Here is a 19158-nt window from a genome sequence, read left to right as displayed (position 1 = left end):
GAACGAAACCCAAGGCTCTGGCTTTCCCATGGGTGCTGCCACACCCCAGAGAGAGGCAACATACTCTGAGCAGTTTTCTCCGCTCCCTACGGACACACTGCTCCTCTGCTCCTGGGGAAACCGAGAGCAAATGCTCGCTGTGAAACAAAGCAGTGGGGCAGCAGGTTTTTCTCTGGTTCTTCTAACAATACACAAGAACCTTCCAGAACAGAAAAGCCCTACGGTGACCTGCAGTACACACACACACACACACACACACACACTTTTGATTCATAAAACAATTTCAAAAACATTTTATCAGAATTGGCCTTTTGAATTGGCTCACCAAAACTGTGAGTTATTTCCCCTCTATCATAGGCAACCTGGCAACTCAGAAAGAAGTCATAAACATCTGAAGATTCAGCTACATGCACTAGAAATCACAGTTCACCAGACAGAGGTAAGTAGGGGGTCAACTTAGAAACAAGGTTTTAAAAACCTACAGGGTACCTGGGTGGCTCAGTCGGTTAAGCATCTGCCTTGGATTCACGTCATGATCTTGAGGTCTTACGATGGAGCCCCTCATCAGGCTCCCTGCTCAGTGGAAAGCCTGCTTCTCCCTCTCCCCTGCCCCTGCTCACGCTCTCTCTTGCTATCTCTCTCTCTCTCTCTCTCTCTCTCAAATAAATAAATAAATAAATAAACTATTTTTAAAAATAAAATAAAAACCTACAGTGAGGAGCACCAGGTGTTCCATCTGAATCTACAAGGAACAGATATACCCCAAGGAATGGAACTTGAACTTTAAAGATAATGAAGAGTTAGTAAGCCCTGGACGTTCTCTTTCAGGGGTCCAAGGAACATTATTTTCCATCAGAGCAAAATACTTGAGGCTTTATCCTTCCGTCGAGTTTTAAGCTTGCCTTCGCATCCTCCAGACCAGCAAGTGATGCACCAGGCCCTTGCTGAGATAGCTCAGCTGGGCATTCGCTGGTGTTTTCAGATTGGCCACAAAACCGGGCCCATGGATGCAGCACAAGTTTTGGACTCGATTCTGGGTCCGATGTTGCCTAGTGTTAGATGACACAAGAGGCATGTGTGACAAAAAGGAGGTCCCTCTGTGGTCATGCAGAAGATGATCACAGGTCAAATACATCCATCACATGAAACAAATTCTGAAATCAGTTTCACATGTGTCCAGTGAAAATCGAGAATGAAAATCCTTTGGTCACCAGAGGCTCTAGGAGATCAGTTTCTCCAACCAGCAGATGATGTGGAGCTGCTCCGTCATTATCTGTTGACCTCTGAGTGTCCCGGCGTTAATGTAAAACCCCTCCCAATCATCTTGTTTTCTTTTCATTTGATGATTTCACTAGAAATTAGCTAAAGAGGTGCATTTAAACTGTATGTCCGCCATTTGGTAACATTCCAAATGATCTCATTTTTTAAAAATTAACCTATTTTTCATCTAATGTCCAGAATACACTTCGATTGTCTCACATTAAAAAAAGAAAGAAAGAAAGAAAGAAAGAAAGAAAGAAAGGGGGTCAATTAAAGTATCTGATCTAACCTTAAATCTACTTAACATTATTATTATCCTTTGCATTTAATAAATCTAAGCCCTGTTCACCTCATCTGCAATGATTAATAGGCCTTTATATATCCTTCTATGAACCTGAATGCTGGCTGGGGGTGGTGGGGGAAGAGGGTACATGCTTAGGTTTTAAACAGAATCCCTCCAAGACTCAGTAAAATTCCTGCCGACGTGAAAATAACCAAAAAGCAAGGTCCAGCTCTGTCAAGTGATCAGCTGGCCACTGCATTGTGCACACTCAGGAGGGAGAAGGACAGAGAGAGTTCCTAGAACCCAAAGACAGGAAGGAGCAAGTGAAGAGTTTTATTTCAACAGCTGAGAGTTTTCTAACTTTTTAAGTATTTTCCTCTAAAAGATAGTATCAGGGTATAAGAATATGCAGACAAGCTTTACACATTTTCCTTGGGTGGTGCTAAATATTACTGAATCATGCCTCCAAGTCTCTCTGCTGAGAAGACTTGACTACTTCTCTTCCATTGGTTGGTGTTTCCAGCAGGCAGGGAAGGGCTGGTAAGCGTGGTGCAGAGCGCAGAACATCCCATAACAGAATTACTAACCCAGGCACTAGCCAACTAGAGTAGGGGAGTGAGGTATGGGTAGGGATAGATGGGGCGGGAAGAGAACGCAGGACCCGTGCAGGGGAGGGCGCTGTTTTATTCCCTGTTGTGTCCCTAAAGCAGGACCTAAAGCAGGTCTTAGAATATGGCAGGAGTTCAATAAATATTTGTTGGAAAAATGAATAAGTGAAAGAAAAAACAAACCAAAATGAGAAGAAAGAAGGAGCACCATAAAGAAGAAATGGAAAGAGAGAGGAGAACTATAGGATAGAGTTCATTTAAACCCCTAAGAATTCTTTACATAATTGTGCCACAGATCAAATCCCTCATAGCCGATGATAAATGAACGTCTGCTTTCGCTAGGGCACTGTCCCTAGCCCTTTTCTTGCGGGAAACCTTAGACTGGGGGTGAGACCATTTGACGGTGGAAAATGGTCCCTCTGGGCTCTTTTTTTTTTTTTTTTTTTTTTAATTTATTTATTTGACAGAGATCACAAGTAGGCAGAGAGAGAGAGAGGGAGGGAAGCAGGCTCCCCGCTGAGCAGAGAACCCGATGTAGGGCTTGATCCCAGGACCCTGAGATCATGACCTGAGCTGAAAGCAGAGGCTTAACCCACTGAGCCACCCAGGTGCCCCACCCTCTGGGCTCTTAATTCCCCTTGGTTCTTGGAGACATGAGTGCATGGGTATCCTCATGATGTATTCTGGCTGTGCTTTAACCTTCTCTTCCAAATGTTTTTGAAATCAAAGCTACTTACAAGTAGCAATAAATGACTCATTTGAATTTCCCTTCCTCGCTCTGTTTCTGTGTCCTCTCCCATGCAGGTGCCAAAGAGCAGCAAAAAACTGCCAACCGCTGGCCGCGGCAGGGGTGGGTGGGAGAGGTAACCCCAAATCTGACAACGACGCCCTAACGCTTGGACACTCACTGCTACCGCACGATGAACGCTTTAGCTCTGGATGTCTCCCGGAAAGCCAAGAAAGAGTCACATAGGAGGAGCGTTCTAACACAAACAATGTGTTAGGAGAATATATTTTAAACAGCCTTAAAATGGGATAAACAGGGCGCAAAGGCTTTAGCACAAGTAATTGAGAAGAGACCACCATCTGTCTCGGTTAAATTATCCTCCTACTCCCCAGTTTTCTTTTTTCTTTTCCACAGCTCTTTAAAACAAAGTGGAGGAAAAAAGGTATTATCGACATATTATCCAATATGTGAGCTAACTAAGCATAGATGAATTCCAACTGAAGACGAGTACCAATATTCAAATGTGCAGAGTGAGGCAGGAGGATTCCGCTTTCAAGGTCAGTCCCAGAAATCCCTGCAAGCTCACTTTCATTCTCATTAGTCTTTGGGCTCTGCTGAGAGACTCTTTCCCTCTCGACGAGAGGGCCTATGAACATACCTCTGGCTACTTGTATGTGGACCACAGGAGGCCTCCAGGAAGGCTCTCTCTGTGAACGCCCCCACCCCATAACCCTAGGAAGAATCTCTGGGAGCAACAGGAGGGAACTGTGTGTCTATGTTTAGGTAGGTTTATGGGGATAAGGATGGTAGGAGCAGGAAGTAAGGAAATGAGTTCATAATTCATTCTTTAAACAATGACCCTCACCACCTGATTTTGGCCCCAAGATGAAATGTGGTGGGTCACAACGATATTCTGTCACTTCCCCCCATCTCTCCAGCTGGGGAGATAAGTGATCCAAGAATATGGCAAGTCACGGGGAAACCAGGAAATGTGCTGGAATCCAGCTGCTGTCCCAAATTTAGAAAATAGGAAGTAAATCACCTCACAGCATAAACTCAGGATGGTCCAGATTTGAGAAAAGGAAATACAGGGGTGGTATAAATAGAATTATGAGGAAGGGAAGACCAAGATCCCTTCAGAAAGAATGTCATTGGTTCTCGCATTTAGATAAAGCAAAAATGACCCTCTCAATACTTTGTCTTCATATAAGAGTAGCAGACGCCGTAAGGCAGAAATAGAAACAAAGCCTGAAGTGAGTAGAAGGAAGGGCATAATAAAGATTAGAGCAGAAATGAATGAAATAGAGACTAAAAAAAAAAAAAAAAACCAAAACAAAACAATAGAAGAGGTTAATGAAACCAGGAGCTGGTTCTTTGAAAAGATAAACAAAATTGATAAACCTTTAGCCAGATTCACCAAGAAAGAAGGAGGACTCTAATGAAATCAGAAATGCAGAGAAATAACTGACACCACAGAAATACAAAGGATTATAAGAGAATATTAGGAAAAGTTGTAAGCCAACAAATTGGATAACTTAGAAGAAATAGGTAAATTTCTAGAAACCATCTAACCTTCTAAAACTAGATCAGGAAAGAATAGAAAACTTGGACAGACTGATTACTAGTAATGAAACTAAATCAGTAATAAAAAAACTTCTAACGAGCAAAAGTCCTGAACAAGATGGCTTCACAGGTGAATTCTACCAAACATTTAAAGAAGAGTTAAAACCTATTGTTCTCAAACTATTCCAAAATACAGAAGAGGAAGGAACACTTCCAAATTCATTCTACAAGGCCAGCATTACCCTGATACCAGAACCAGATAAAGACATTAGAAAAATAAAACTATAGGCCAATATCTTTGATGAACATATATGCAAAACTCTTCAATAAATAGCAAACCAATTTTAACAAGGCATTCAAAGAACCATTTGCCATGATCAAGTGGGATTTGTTTCAAGGATGCAAGGGTGGTTCAATATTTGCAAATTAGTCAACGTGATACATCACATTTATAGGAGAAAAGATAAAAACCATATGATCATCTCAGTAGAAACAGCAAACGCATTTGACAAAGTACAATATCTATTCATGATCAAAGCTCTCAACAAAGCAGGTTTATAGGGAGCATATCTCAACAGAATAAAGGTCATACATAAAAACCCCACAGCCAACATCATACTCAATGGCGAAAAACTGACAGCTTTTCCTTTAAGATCAGAAATAAGACAGAGATGTCCACTTTTATTCAACACAGCACTAGAAGTCCTAGTCACAGCAATCAGACAACAAAAAGGAATAAAAGGCATTCATATCAGTGAGGAAGAAGTAATACTTTCACTATTTGCAGATGACATGATACTATATATAGGAAACTCTAAAAACTCCACCTAAAAACTACTAGAACTGAAATATGAATTCAGTAAAGTCAAAGGCTACAAAATTAATATATAGGAATCCACTGCATTTCTATACACTCATAATGAAGTAGCAGAAAGAGAAATTAAGAAAACAATCCTCATTACAATTGTACAAAAATAATAAAATACCTAGAAATAAACCTAACCAAGGAGGCAAAAGACCTGCACTCAAAAAACTACAAAACACTGATGAAAGAAATTGAAGATGACAGAAACAAATGGAAAGATATCCCATGCTTATAGATTAGAAGAAGAAATATTGTTAAAATACCCATACTACCCAAAGCAATCTGCAGATTTAAGGCAATTCCTATCAAAATACCAATAATACTCTTCATATAACTAGAACAAATAATACCAAGGTTTGTACAGAACCATAAAAGACTCTGAATAGTCAAAACAATATTGAGAAAGAAGAACAAAGCTGGAGGTATCCCAATCCCAGATTTCAAGACATACTACAAAGCTGTAGTAATCAGAACAGTGTGGTATGGGCACAAAAACTCACATAGATCAAGAGAACAGGATCGAGATCCCCCAAAGAAACCCACGCTTATATGGTCAATTAAAGCAAAGGAGGCAAGAATGCACAGTGGGGAAAAGACAGTCTCTTCAACAAATGGTGTTGGGAAAACTGGACAGCTACCTGCAAAAGAATGAAACAGAATCATTTTTTTTACACCACAGGCAAAAATAAACTCAAAATGGATTAAAAACCTAATATGATATCTGAAACCAAAAGCTCCTGGAAGAAAACATAAGCAGTCATTTCTTTAACATTGGCCATAGAAACATTTTTCTAGATATGTCTGCTGAAGCAAAGGAAACAAAAGCAAAAGTCAACTACTGGGACTACACCAAAATGAAAAGTTTTGCACAGGGAAAAGAAACATCAATAAAACAAAAAGGCAACCTACTGAATGGGAGAAAATATTTGCAAACAATATATCCAATGAGGGGTTACCATCCAAAATATATAAAGAACTTATACAATCCAATACCAAAAAAATTAATAGTCCAATTAAAAATGGGCAGAAGACATGAATATTTTTCCAAAGAAGACATACAGACGGCCAACGGACACATGAAAAGATGCTCAACATCACTACTCAGGGGAATGCAAATCAAAACCATAATGAGATAATACGTTGTGTCAAAATGGCTAAAATCAACAACACAAGAAACAACAGATGTTGGTGACGATTTAAAGAAAAGGGAACCCTCTTCCCACTGTTGGTGGGAATGCAAACTGGTACAGCCACTGTGGAAAACGGTATGGAGGTTCCTCAAAAAATTAAAAATAGAACTGCCATGCCTACTAGGTTTCTACCCAAAGGAAATTAAAACACTAATTTAAAAATATATATGTACCCCTATGTTATTTACAATAGCTCAGATATGGAAGCAATCCACGTGTCCATCCATAGATGAACGAATAAATAAGATGCGAGGTGTATGTATACTCACACAGACACACACACGTGCACACGACAGAATATGACTCAGCCATAAAAAAAAGAATGAGATCGTGCCATTTGTAACAACATGGATGGACCTAGAGCGTATAATGCTAAATGAAATAAGTCAGTCAGAGAAAGACAAATACCATATGGTTTTAGTCACATGTGGCATTTAAGAAACAAATGAAGGAAGGAAGGAATGAACGAACGAACAAACAAAAAACCTGGACTCTTAAATTCAGAGAACAAACTGGTGCTTGCCAGAGGGAAGGTGAGTGGGGGTACGGGTGAAATAGATAAAGGAGATTCAGAGTACACTTATCTTGAGCACTGAGTAATATATAGCATTAAATTGTATACCTAAAACTAATAACACTAATTTTTTTTTAAGATTCTATCCATTATTTGACAGAGACAGAGATCACAAGCAAGCACAGAGGCAGGCAGAGAGAGAGAGGGAAGCAGGCTCCCCGCCGAGCAGAGAGCCTGATTCCAGGACCCTGAGATCATGACCTGAGTCGAAGGCAGAGGCCCAACCCACTAAGCCACCCAGGCACACCAACACTAAAATTTTTAAAATTTAGAAAAAAACATTAAAAAAAAAAAAAAAGAAAAACAGAAACCATAAAGGAGAAATAGTTTGCGTCATAGAAGCTTCCCATTCCTGGGCCATTCTGGACACTCCCCTACCCAAGAGAAACAGGGCCTGTTGTTCTCAGACTGTGGGTATCTTCTGGTGCTCAGTGCCATAAGGGGCCCAGACACTACCACTCCCCAGAGCTCCTGTTCAGTGGGCGATGTGGCCATGAGCAGCGGACAGGCTGCCTGGAAGTGAAGAAAGGATTCCCTTCTCCAGAGGTAGATCTGTGATACCAGCTTGTACCCAGATGAACATGGAATCCCTGGGCTTCATCATACATGTGAATGGTCCCCTTCCTTGACACAAATACGTGAAAGGTGAAAGGTCACTATGGCAATGAAGAGAAAAGCTACTGTGGAATGAGAATGTTTTAGATCTCTCGTTGAGGGAACTAATGGTCGCGCCCTTCTCCCAAGACTGTAACTGTGGTAACATACGGCCAAAAAGGTTGGGGTAAGAACCATAAAAAGCTAGAGCAGTAAGAGGAGATAGGGCACATGGCTTCTACCTGGCAGGGACCTTTGTCCTCTGTGTGAAAAAGGGGACAGAATGCTGGACCGGTTACTCGAATTCTTGCATCCACACTGCACCTGGATCCCTCAGACGATAAAGCTTCTTTGTAGAGCTGTCACTGTCGAATAGTATTTATTAGTGTTCTCTCTGTGCCACAGCTTGTGTTGTGGATAACTTCTGTAGTCATTTATCCCAGGAAACCAAAACAACACAGGAATCAGGACTACACACTACCCCAACTGCAAGCACATTTTCTAGGTGTCTTTTTTTTTTTTTTTTTTTTTTTTGCTCAGTATTACCAAGGAAGACCTGGAGCATCTCCTCATCATCCCATCTTGCCTGCACCCCCACCCCACCCTATAGCCCCACCCTCAACCCTCACAGCTGTGATCAAACCCCTCCCTCCCCCAGTTCAGCCAAACAAAAAAGGACTCTATAACGAAGGTAGAGCCAATGACATTCCTTTCAGAGTTCTTGCCTGGTTTCTGGAAACACATGCCAATACAAATTTTCGTGGCTATAGTAATATATGCAGCTATGCAACAGGGAGATGATTGTAAAACTGGAGCCTTTTTGAATCCGGTCCTTCTGAGTCGCAGGCCTCAGTGTGGGAGGCAGAGGAAGCCGGGTCAAGAAAGCCAAAGGATGACCAGAGGCGAGAGGGCTCTTCGGCGGGCGGAAAGGAGGTACAGACGGGCTGGCCTTTGGGGGTGAGCCGGAAGAGCTCCCACATGAGGTGGGAGGGCAGCCACAGCCATTCAGGTGTGTGCCTCCAAGATCTGTAAGCTGCGTGTTAAATTATGAAATGAGTAGAAGGCTGCTGGCTAGTCAAAGAGTGAGGGTAACTCCAGTTATGGTGGGAGAATCTGCTCGAAGCCAATCACCTCTCCTTGCTGGGAAAAGAATGGTCCTTCCGGATGCACACACCTAGGTGCTACTCTGTCCTGTCCGTACGGTCAGGTAAATAACACCGCTGCATCTCCATGAAGTTTAACAAGATCTAGACCTTCAAGAAAAGGATTCTTTGTGCTATATAAACATGTCACATTTTTATCTTATTAAAGTGATCTAGTCCCTGTTTGTATAAGATTTAGTTTTCACACTCCATATACCCTTAGTTCCCACTGAGTTTTCAAGCACTGAAAGAAGAGTTTAATTCTTTATTTAAGATTGAACTCCCCCAGCTATGGGTTTCCTGTGTACGTGTGTGTACATACATAAACACACACATATGCATATACATGCATATCCTGAGAGTTGCTTAGGATATATAAGGCATGAGGAAAGTGATCTGGCCATTAGTTGCAAGCCCATTAATAGTCCCATTCATTAGAAGTCATTTTAAAAGTTGGCATTCAGGGCACCTGGGTAGCTCAGTCAGTTAAGCGTCCCATTTTTGATTTTGGCTCAGGTCATGATCTCAGGGTCATGAGATCAAGCCCCACAGTAGGCTCTGTGCTCAGCACAGAGTCTGCTTGAGATACTCTCTCTCTCTCTCTCCCTCTCTCTACCTCTCCCCCTGCTCTTGTGCTCTCTAAAATAAATAAGTAAATCTTGAAAAAAAAAAGTTGACACACAAATATTCTTTGCCATCAACTGAACTACAGAATGCTATTGCAAAATACAGAAATCAGACAGGTCAATTCCACTAGGAGGCCTGCAGTCAATAAATTAGCTTTCATAGGCTTTATATCTGCAAATTAAATGCTGCCCTCATATAAGTAAAGACAGGCTTTCATTTTAATATTAAGCAAGTCTGCATTTTTACTTAATTTCTGGAATTATGATAAATGTGGTGGTGCTCACAAGCAACAAAAGAAAAGAGATAAACTGGACTAAATCAAAATTAAAACCTTTTGTGCTACAAATAATGCCATTAAGAAAATGAAAAGACAGCAGAGTAGGCAAAAATATTTGCAAATCATACATCCGCTAAGGGGCATATATTCAGAATGCTTAAAGAACTTTTACGACTCAAGAATAAAAGGACAAATAACTCAAAAAGCAGGAAAAGGACTTGAATGGACATTTCTCCCAAGAAGATACACAAATGGCCAATAAGCACATAGAAATATGCTCAGCATCTTAAGTCATCAGGGAAATGCAAATTGAAACCACAGTGAGGTACTAGTTCATACCCAGTAGGATGGCTATCATAAAAAAGGCAGACAATAGTAAGTTTGGGCAAGGATGTGGAAAAATTAGAACTCTCATACATTGCTGGTGGGGATGTAAAATGGTACAGCTGCTTTGGCAAATGGCTTGGCAGTTCCTCAAAATGTTAAACATAGAGTTACCACTTGATTCAGCAGTTGCACTCCTAGGTATATACCCAAGAGAAACTCAACATATGTCCACAAAAAAACTTGTACATGAACGTTCACAGCAGCCATAAGTTGGGCAACAACCAAATGTTCCTCAGCAGATGACTCGATAAACAAAATGTGGTATATATCCATTTTATACCACGAATAAAATTAACATTACATTATTGGTATATTTATTCCAATAATTCCCAGTGGAATATTATTCAGCCACAAAAAGGAATAAAGTATTGATACATAGATAAACTTTATTTTTAAATTTTTTAAAAGACTTTATTTATTTGACAGAGACAGAGCAAATAAGCAGAAAGAGAGGCAGAGGGAGAGGGAGGAAGCACTCTCCCCACTGAGCAGAGAGCCCAATGTGGGACTCAATCCCAGGACCCCGGGATCAGGACCTGAGCCGAAGGCAGATGCTTAACCTACTGAGCCACCCAGGCACCCCCAGAGGTGAACTTTAAAAACATTATGTTAAGTGACAGAAGCCAGTTATAAGAGACCATATCCTGTACACCTCCATTCATATGAAATGTACAGAACAGGCGAATCTATAGAGAAAGAGAGCAGATTAGTGGTTGCCTAGGGTGGGGGTGACTTGGGGATGGGTAAGGAGTAACTGTTAATGGGTACAGAGTTCTTCTTGGGGTGATGAAAATGTTCCATAACTAGATGCGATGATGGCTGCAGAGCTCTGTGAATAAACTGAAAACCATTGAACTATACACTTTAAATTAGTAAATCTTATGGTATGTGAGTTAACTCTCAATGAAGATGTTTTTAAAAATGAAATGGTGCTTAAAAATCAGTCTAGAAGTCCCCTCAAAAACATAACAATGTGAAATAGATAAATTCTTAGAATTTATATTCTGAATTCAACCAACTTCTCCAGGTGCTCAAAAGAGTGGAAGTGAAAAAAAGAACTTCTCGTTTCAGGCTGAATAACTACGCCATTTGACATTTTTGTGTTCTTAGATTCTCGGCACCATGCATTTGACAATGTGATAAATAGACAGTACTAATAAAATAAAAAAACAAAATGCTTCTCAACTGATACTTCACAATTATTCTTTAAATCTTTTCCTTAACTTTGCTACCACGTCTGCCTGTTTGCTCTAGGACTGAGTGAGGAAGTAGAACCACCAGGAGCGAGGTGAGATTAGCCCTCCTGTGTGGTTCTACCACTTAGAGGACGGGTAGGTTTGAAGGAGACCAGTGTGAGCTGACATTAATAGAAAACTGAAACACCTACTTTCCACCCTTGTAGACTATTACTGAAGCCATCCTGCTTATCAAGTTTGATCAGACAACAATTTTCCAAAGGAGAAATCCCAAACAGAAGAATGAATAGTTATCGCCCTGAGAAATGGTTTGGCTAAAATCACTTATTTATCTCCAGGAATTCTTTAGAATAGGACAGTCTCTCACGTGGTCTTTGATTTGCTGGGGAGAGGGAAAGGAGGAGCTTTTTCCTCTTAAAAACAAAACAAAACAAAAGCCAACATGGTCCAAGAATAATCATGAGGCTTAACACCAGAGAACACTGAAAAAGACAGTATTAACCTAAGGCTCAAAAACAACACTATCTTGATTTACTAGGTACATGTGCCCTTCCAAAAAAAGGTTTCCAGATACCGTTATTTCGTAATAAGTTAAAAAGAATCTCTACTGAAGAGATGGTCTTTTTAAAGAGTAAAATGCGGGGTGCCTGGGTAGCTCAGTGGGTTAAGGCCTCTGCTCAGGTCGTGATCTCAGGGTCCTGGGATCCAGTCCCATATCGGCTCTCTGCTCAGCGGGGAGCCTGCTTCCCCCTCTCTCTCTGCTTGCCTCTCTGCCTACTTGTGATCTCTATCTGTCAAATAAATAAATAAAATCTTAAAAAAAAATAAAAAGTAAAATGCATGTTTGATAGAGCCCTGTCCTCTGTCAGCTTTAACCTAAGGCATTCTTCTCAGATGGACAAAACTTATTGCTTTAATTAACCATTTCCTCAGCACAGTGCTTCTCAAAACTTAGCTGTCAGGATCACATGGAGGGCTTGCAAAAACACAGACAGCTGGGCCTCCAACCTCTGAGTTTCAATGAGGTCCAGAATAGAGTTGAAGAATTTGCATTTCGAACATTTCCCTGTCCTCCCCCACCCATGATGATTCTGCCAGTCTGGGGACCACACTTTGAGAAGCCCTGCCTCACCACCTACAGAGCAGAGAGCCTGGCTAGGCAAAGTCCTGGCTGGGCGGCTCTTCCCCAAGAGTCTACCGGAAAAGAAAGGTAGAAGTCATCCAAAGGCCAAAACACATTTACATTCAATATTTAAATAACAGCAATTACCATAATCTGCTCCTCAGACTTTTGTGGTTCATACATATTGTTTATCTTCCTGGTTTCATGCCACCTCCATTCTTGCCCACCCAAGATGCATTTCTGGGGGTTCTTCTCCCTCCCGGCCATCCTATATGACTGCAGCCATGTCTGCCCCACATGCTCTTATCATCCCTAGTGAAAGTACAAGTTTCCACTGGTGGATCCCATCTACAGCTGAGGCAATCAGCTGGAGTTTGGAATTGGGACTAAGAAATTTCTGTCTGGCTCCTCTTTTGAACAAGAGGCAAACTCAGATGCTGCAAGAAATTTTCATTTTCCACCGTGTGAGCTGGGCAACAGAAAAGGTCCATTTGTATGCACAGAGAAGCAGGGATGAGGTAGGGAGTGAGAGCATCTTGGTTTCCATATGGTCTTCCAGACCCCAGCTTCAGTGAAGGACTCACGCCCTTCTGCATCCCTGCTCTGGGGGTTCCATAAGTTAACCCCAAACCTGGCACCTTCTATTAAATTCCCCTCGCTTGCCTAAACTGGCTGAAGAGGATTTATTATGTACCACCAAAAGGGCCACAATTAAAATGGTTAATAAAATCAATTTTGGGGTCTCTTTCCTCTCTCTTTCAGTTCACCGCAGAGATTAACCTCACCTTAAACTTCATTCCACCCAAGTTTATCTGGTTCTAAATATTTCATAGCTATAAGGCGCCTAACTGGTTCAGTCGGTGGAACATGTAATTTGATTTTGGGGTCATGAGTTCAAGCCCCATGTTGGGGGTAGACATTACTTTAAAAGAAAAATTATTTTATATATATACATAATATATATTATAATGCATAATTTTATATATATATACATATATATATATATATATATATATATATTTCACAACATCTTTATGTATTTCAAAACCAGGCCTGCTTGGATTTTTCTATGTGAGACAATTATAATTTATATTTCTCTCTAAGACTAGACTGGGATAAATGAATATAAATCAGAAATGAATAGAAATCGACTTGGTTTCCTTCCTTGTGCACAGAAATAAGAAAACCTATAGGGGTGTCTCGAATTGAGATCTAATATGAAGTTTTATTTACCATGTTAGAGAAACTTAAGTGCTTAATTTTTCATTAATGCTTCTGAAATAACTTCAGCTTTTATTTTTGTGGAATTCCTATGTTTAAAATGGCATTTTTAACCCGCCACTTCTAGATCCAACCACCTACATGGTACATTTTATGCATTCATTCACATGCAAACATGTGGCTTCCCAAAAGGAGAAGGGGCATTTCTTCATGTCTGTGTGTCTGGCTACTCCTCTTCCCACACAACAGAGACTGAACATATCACGTTTTGTGTCACCTTCAGCACTGCATCACGTCTATGATAACACATCTGTTCCAGAAGTTTGTGAGGTCGCTCGATGTTGCAAAACCAGGGTTTCACAGTGACAGGATTCTCTTCGTCTGTCTAATATTACAGATCCTCTGTTCTGAACTTCAGGATTTTGGCCTCTTTGAATCAAGGTTTCTGGGAATTATCTTTGGCAACTCTGCACTTTAGCAGAAAAGTCTGATTGTTTTGGCTGCCTTGTGTCACATAACAACAGGTAGTCACAGACATCCAACGGTTTCCTCAGAGTGGGTTGCTTTCTTTATGGTAATCAATTTACTTGGCCCAGCTGTCAGGCACTTGACTTCCCAATTAACAACTGGAAGTAGAACTTGAGCCGCAGGAAGGAAGAAAACTCAGATTTTCCCAAACACACAGTTAATGAAAAACTTAGCCTAGCCTCTACCTCATCTGTGTTTTTCTCATAAAATGTAAATGTCGATTTGGAAAACAATATACCTACAGACATTTCTCCACCCAGGAAGGTCTCACATGATGTTTGACTGGGCCCTGTGCCCAATATCCATCATTAAGGAGTTAACATAAATTAATTTAAAACTGGAAATGAAGCAGCCAAAATTGTTGACCAGTTTCCTCTTATTAATTCAGTGAAAAGACCGAGGGCCCACACTACAGATCACAGCTTCTAATCTCAAGGAAAGAAAAAACAAAGAAGAGAAGGCCTTTTATTCCACATTTTGGCTATTCCTTTGGTCAAAACTGGAAGAAGAAACAAAGTGTGTGATAACGCATGGGGCATACTTTTCTCACTCACCCAACTCTTCCTGGCCAAAAGGATTTTCCTCAATGTGGTAGACGACCATACATGGAAATTAGTAAGGCAGGAAGCAGTAGAGACTCGTGTTTATGAGAACAACCGCAGCCAGGCTTTGGGGTATCAGCTGAGATGAATCTAAGGCATCCCTGACTAACCTGCATGGTTGCTTTGGGAGATGAATTATCCTTCTTGTCTGTTGAGGGACAGGAGCTATCACGGGAAGGGGGACTTGAAGACACGGACAAGTTCTTTATGTGGATGCCTTTCAGGACATGAATACTGAAATTGTTAAATTGCAGCTGGAGGAAAGAGAATATAGGAAGTTTTCCCCTTACATCCTTCTTCCAAGAGCACTGAGCCATCTATGATAAGAAACTCTAATATCCTGTAAACCCAATAAAGAGTGAGTCCCCTTTACCTTGGGGCTTAGGAATGAAAAGACACCTGTTTTTAAGACACATGTCTCTTTCTAGGACTGACTTGGAAACTTCACAGTTTACCTGACCATAGTCTGCTAGGGTGTAGAAGTATGGAGTTCAAAGTTCAAAACGTTTATTGAATGGATTCCATTGCCCTGGACTTCTGACTAGACCATATGCATTTAGAGGACAGGGGCTGGGACGCTATTTCTTTGACCCGAGTCTCTTGCACAAAGAACGCTGGAGGATTTTTTTCTGGGGTTAAAAAAAAAAAAAATAGTTACCTTAGTCTTTCAAAGAAATTTTCATCTCCACACTAGGAAGCAGGGCAGACACCTTTTGGAGATATGACTATGTCATCCATAGTCACTGAACTCCACAGCACATAAACTCAGCAAAAGCTGACATGAACATAAACATTTAGAAGGGCCATTGCTGTCCACAAATATCATTAAACGTGCATGGCTGTATGGCTGTATGGCCATATTCTATTTGAGGGATCTCATTATTATCTAGGAAATGATTTCATACTTCAGTGTCCAAAATCACATCAGCTAAAAAGATTAGGATAAAATGTTTTCCTTAAAGAAAATTTTCCCTGAAATCTCATTTTGGCATATTATCTTCTGGGGCCACCCCACCTCTCTCTGCTCACAGTACTGGTTGCCCAGCAAACTCTGAAACAGAAATAGCATACACTGGGATCCTACCGACCGGAGCCACTGTTGGAAGAGGGTCATTGCAGTGTGAAAGCCTATGCTATGGAAGAAGAATCAGAGAGCTGCGTGACCCCCCGGACTTGATCAGAAAAACAACAGACGTATTATCCTATGTCACTGAGACCTCTTGACACAGGAAGCAGGGCTTAAGTATAAGAAAATATGTCGGCCTGAACATTGTATTTTTAAATTTTCAGCTTTCAGCAATCAGCACAGTCTTGCTAGGCCTCCCATCTGCTAAAAAGAAGCTGTACAATCACTGTAAAGTTTAGAGAAACGGAGCTATAACAAGGATGTCATAACTGTACTCTGCTTCTCTATCACAAATCATGTTCCCCTGAAGTTCCAGTGTGTTCTAAATTAACATCAAAGGAAGGAATTCTTAACCCCACCAACTGGCAAATACAGGAATTTCAGCTGTTCTGATATAATGGCTCTAAGAAAACCACTATTAATTTCTTACTTTCCAACCTACCGGTCAACCAGAAACACCGTCAGAATGGCACCGAGGAAATTACAGGGAAGATCCCTAATGCATCTCTTGCTTTCATCCTCCAAACACTGGGAGTTACAAACTAAAAACAGTTTTTCATTCGTATTAGCATTCTGAATATAGTTTCTAAAAAATTGCTGTTAGTGAACTGAGGCTGGGATATGACTTGGTAAGAATATTATTATTGATACGACTTTTCTTTCCATGCTCTGAAAGTCACACCTTTGAATTTAAAAGACACTAAATTTTTACATGCTCTAAGGGGGGCAGATGGGAGATCGGAAAAGAACCCAAAATAGATGAATTTCAAATTATAACCCATTCTCCTATCTCTGACAGGTAGATTACATTTAGATACTACTAAAAATGTGTTCATTCATCCTAAGAAATAGATTATTATAATAGTCCACTATGAAATTTTCTCTTCATAAAATCTCTTACTGCTCCTCTATTGCTAATTACTACAAGCACCATCTCAACTGCTTATTAAGTTAAGAAACATATTTTTAATGGTTCTTAAAGAATACAGCATAAATACACACAAAAAGAAAGGCCCTCTATTAGGAAAGAATAGATATTTTGATCAATTAACAAAAGTGCTTTGCATGTCATTAGAACGCACTCAAGATTATGACCTGCATCACCTTAGAAAGCAGCAGTGTTTTCCAACAATTTACAGGAAAAGAAGGCTGTATTTCACAAGACCAGGTACACAGACAACATCTGCAAACAAATTCGTACGCACAACGCAGGAATGAGAGCCAAGCACCCAGTCATTCCTGAATTCGCCTCAATAATGTGATATTGCTACCATTAGGCTAATTATAACCCATGCAGGAAGCAGCCCAGTTGGCTACAAATGAAATGAGCAGAATGTGAATATTTTAGAATAAATCAAGTACCTGATAGTTTCATGAGAAGTTCAGACGCTGCTTTGACGGACATATCCCGCCTTAGCACATTCCCCTTCCCTTCCTGGGGCTTAAGGGTGTCCTCAGAGATGCTTGGGGCCGGCACTTCCGATTCCGGGCTGAACACGTAGCTGGACCGAGGCAAAGTGGCACTTAAGGCCTCCTCTTCCTTGGGCTCCTCTTTCACTTTAAAATTAAGATTCATGGGCTCCTTCTGATTTGCAGCTGTCAAAAGAAGAAAGGCATTGTATATACATACATATACAAAAGGCCACTCCCCCTCTTAGCTGCCCCCAGACTTTATGAAACATGGAATGCACAATCACACTGTGCTGACAGCAGGAGGGACCACAACCCGATCAAAACAGGCTGGGACCTGGGCAGGAAAAAATACAATACACTCCATGAGCAGCGGACTCTGAAGAACGTGCACTTCCGAATCTTTGGAAGAGATCATATTTTAAGAAGAGCTGCCTCTACAAAGTGGACATTTTTCTCTCTAGTTTCCCTAAATGTCTTCTTTCCTGTATAAATGCTGCCGCCTCACTGACCTGTGAGGCTTTCCCCTACTTAATCTTATTCTAAAATAATGCTTTCAGGCAATTATGCTGTCATAAAATCCTCAAAATAAACATGAGTCAGAGGCAATACCCAAAGCAAAAACCTGGGGTGGGTGGTAAGGTGAGGAAGAATTTGCCAGAGAGAAGCTCGGACTAGTAATATCCCACTTTGCCTCATTATGAATGGATGCTTCTGACCCACCAACACTGGGGCACACACTTGGAACTGTTTTTCCAGTCACGGTGAATAAACCCATATCTGTAGCTCAAGTCATCTCTGAGACCATGACGGGCATTTTTTTTTTTTTTAAGATTTTATTTTTAAGTCATCTCCATGCCCAACTTGGGGCTTGAACTCACAACCCTGAGATCAAGAGTAGCACGCATCACTGACTGAGCCAGCCAGGTGCCCCTCACGAGGGGGCATTTAAAAAAAAAAGAAAACCATTTATTTTGAAGTAATTTTAGATTTACAGGGATGTTCCAAAGATGGTTCAAGGAGTTCCCATATATTCTTCTCCCAGCATTCCCCGGTGTTCACATCTTACATAAGCATGGTATGTTTGTCAGAATTAAGAAACTCACAATGCTATGAGCTAAACTCCAGATTTTATTCAGATTTCACCAGTTTTTCCACTAATGTCCTTTTTTCCATTTTTAGCGTGGTTGGTTGGCGTGGAGTATGTGGTCAGGGCAGAGCTAACTGGCCTATTATGGGATGGCTTCTGTGGCTTGGCTACACGATAGCAGGCCTTCACCCACTGAGCTACACACTCCCTGGAAAAGACCAAAGAGGACAAGTATTCTCCACCACCACTGGCCACTTTCCCAGGCAGCTTGCTCCCCTCTAATAGGCCATGTAATCGGAACTTTAGGTTGGTTATACTAGATGTCTTTTGAGAAGAAAAGCTCATCCTAATACAGAGTTCTTAGTAACGCTCACGAGAGTGAACCCGAAGCCCACTCCCACTTAACAAATAAGAGGATAAAAATAAATCTCCAAAGCAAGAACTTCTAACTTGTTACCCATCACCGACTCTAGCCAGTACACAAGCACAAAATCCTTTCTCCATTGTGCCCTCAAAGGGTGTACATTCTGGAGTTCCAAGTTCACAGAGACGAGCATATTTAGAAACTGGACTCTGGAGAGCTAAGGTGACGACATTTGGAAGTTTTACCACCAAAAAGACGCAGAGCTGGGACCAGAATCTAGTTCTACGAGCTGCCTGCTCTATGTCCCTTACCTACCTCCACCTTACCTACCTCCACCACACCATTCTTCCACTTCTGGTCCCTGTGCTATAACAACACTTGAATGTAACTTGACCTTCAAG

At 41.0% G+C, this 19158-nt stretch overlaps 1 protein-coding gene across 3 annotated transcripts in view; it reads right to left on the bottom strand.

Moving 5' to 3' along the window:
- The window catches only part of LOC111156012 (zinc finger protein 827), a 165729-nt gene that overhangs the window by 85630 nt on the left and 60941 nt on the right, over positions 1 to 19158 (bottom strand). For all 3 annotated transcript variants that reach the window (XM_022516545.1, XM_022516555.1, XM_022516565.1), the window contains exon 5: positions 17256 to 17489. In XM_022516545.1, the coding sequence (XP_022372253.1) occupies positions 17256 to 17489 (234 nt within the window). The remainder of the gene's footprint in view (positions 1 to 17255; positions 17490 to 19158) is intronic.

The sequence above is a fragment of the Enhydra lutris genome, unplaced genomic scaffold (genome assembly GCF_002288905.1).
Source record: "Enhydra lutris kenyoni isolate GAN:26980312 unplaced genomic scaffold, ASM228890v2 scaffoldscaffold3, whole genome shotgun sequence".
In the NCBI taxonomy this organism is placed as follows: Eukaryota; Metazoa; Chordata; class Mammalia; order Carnivora; family Mustelidae; genus Enhydra; species Enhydra lutris.
Note: the sequence above shows the minus strand (reverse complement) of the source record. Positions and strands in the feature narration are given on the sequence as shown.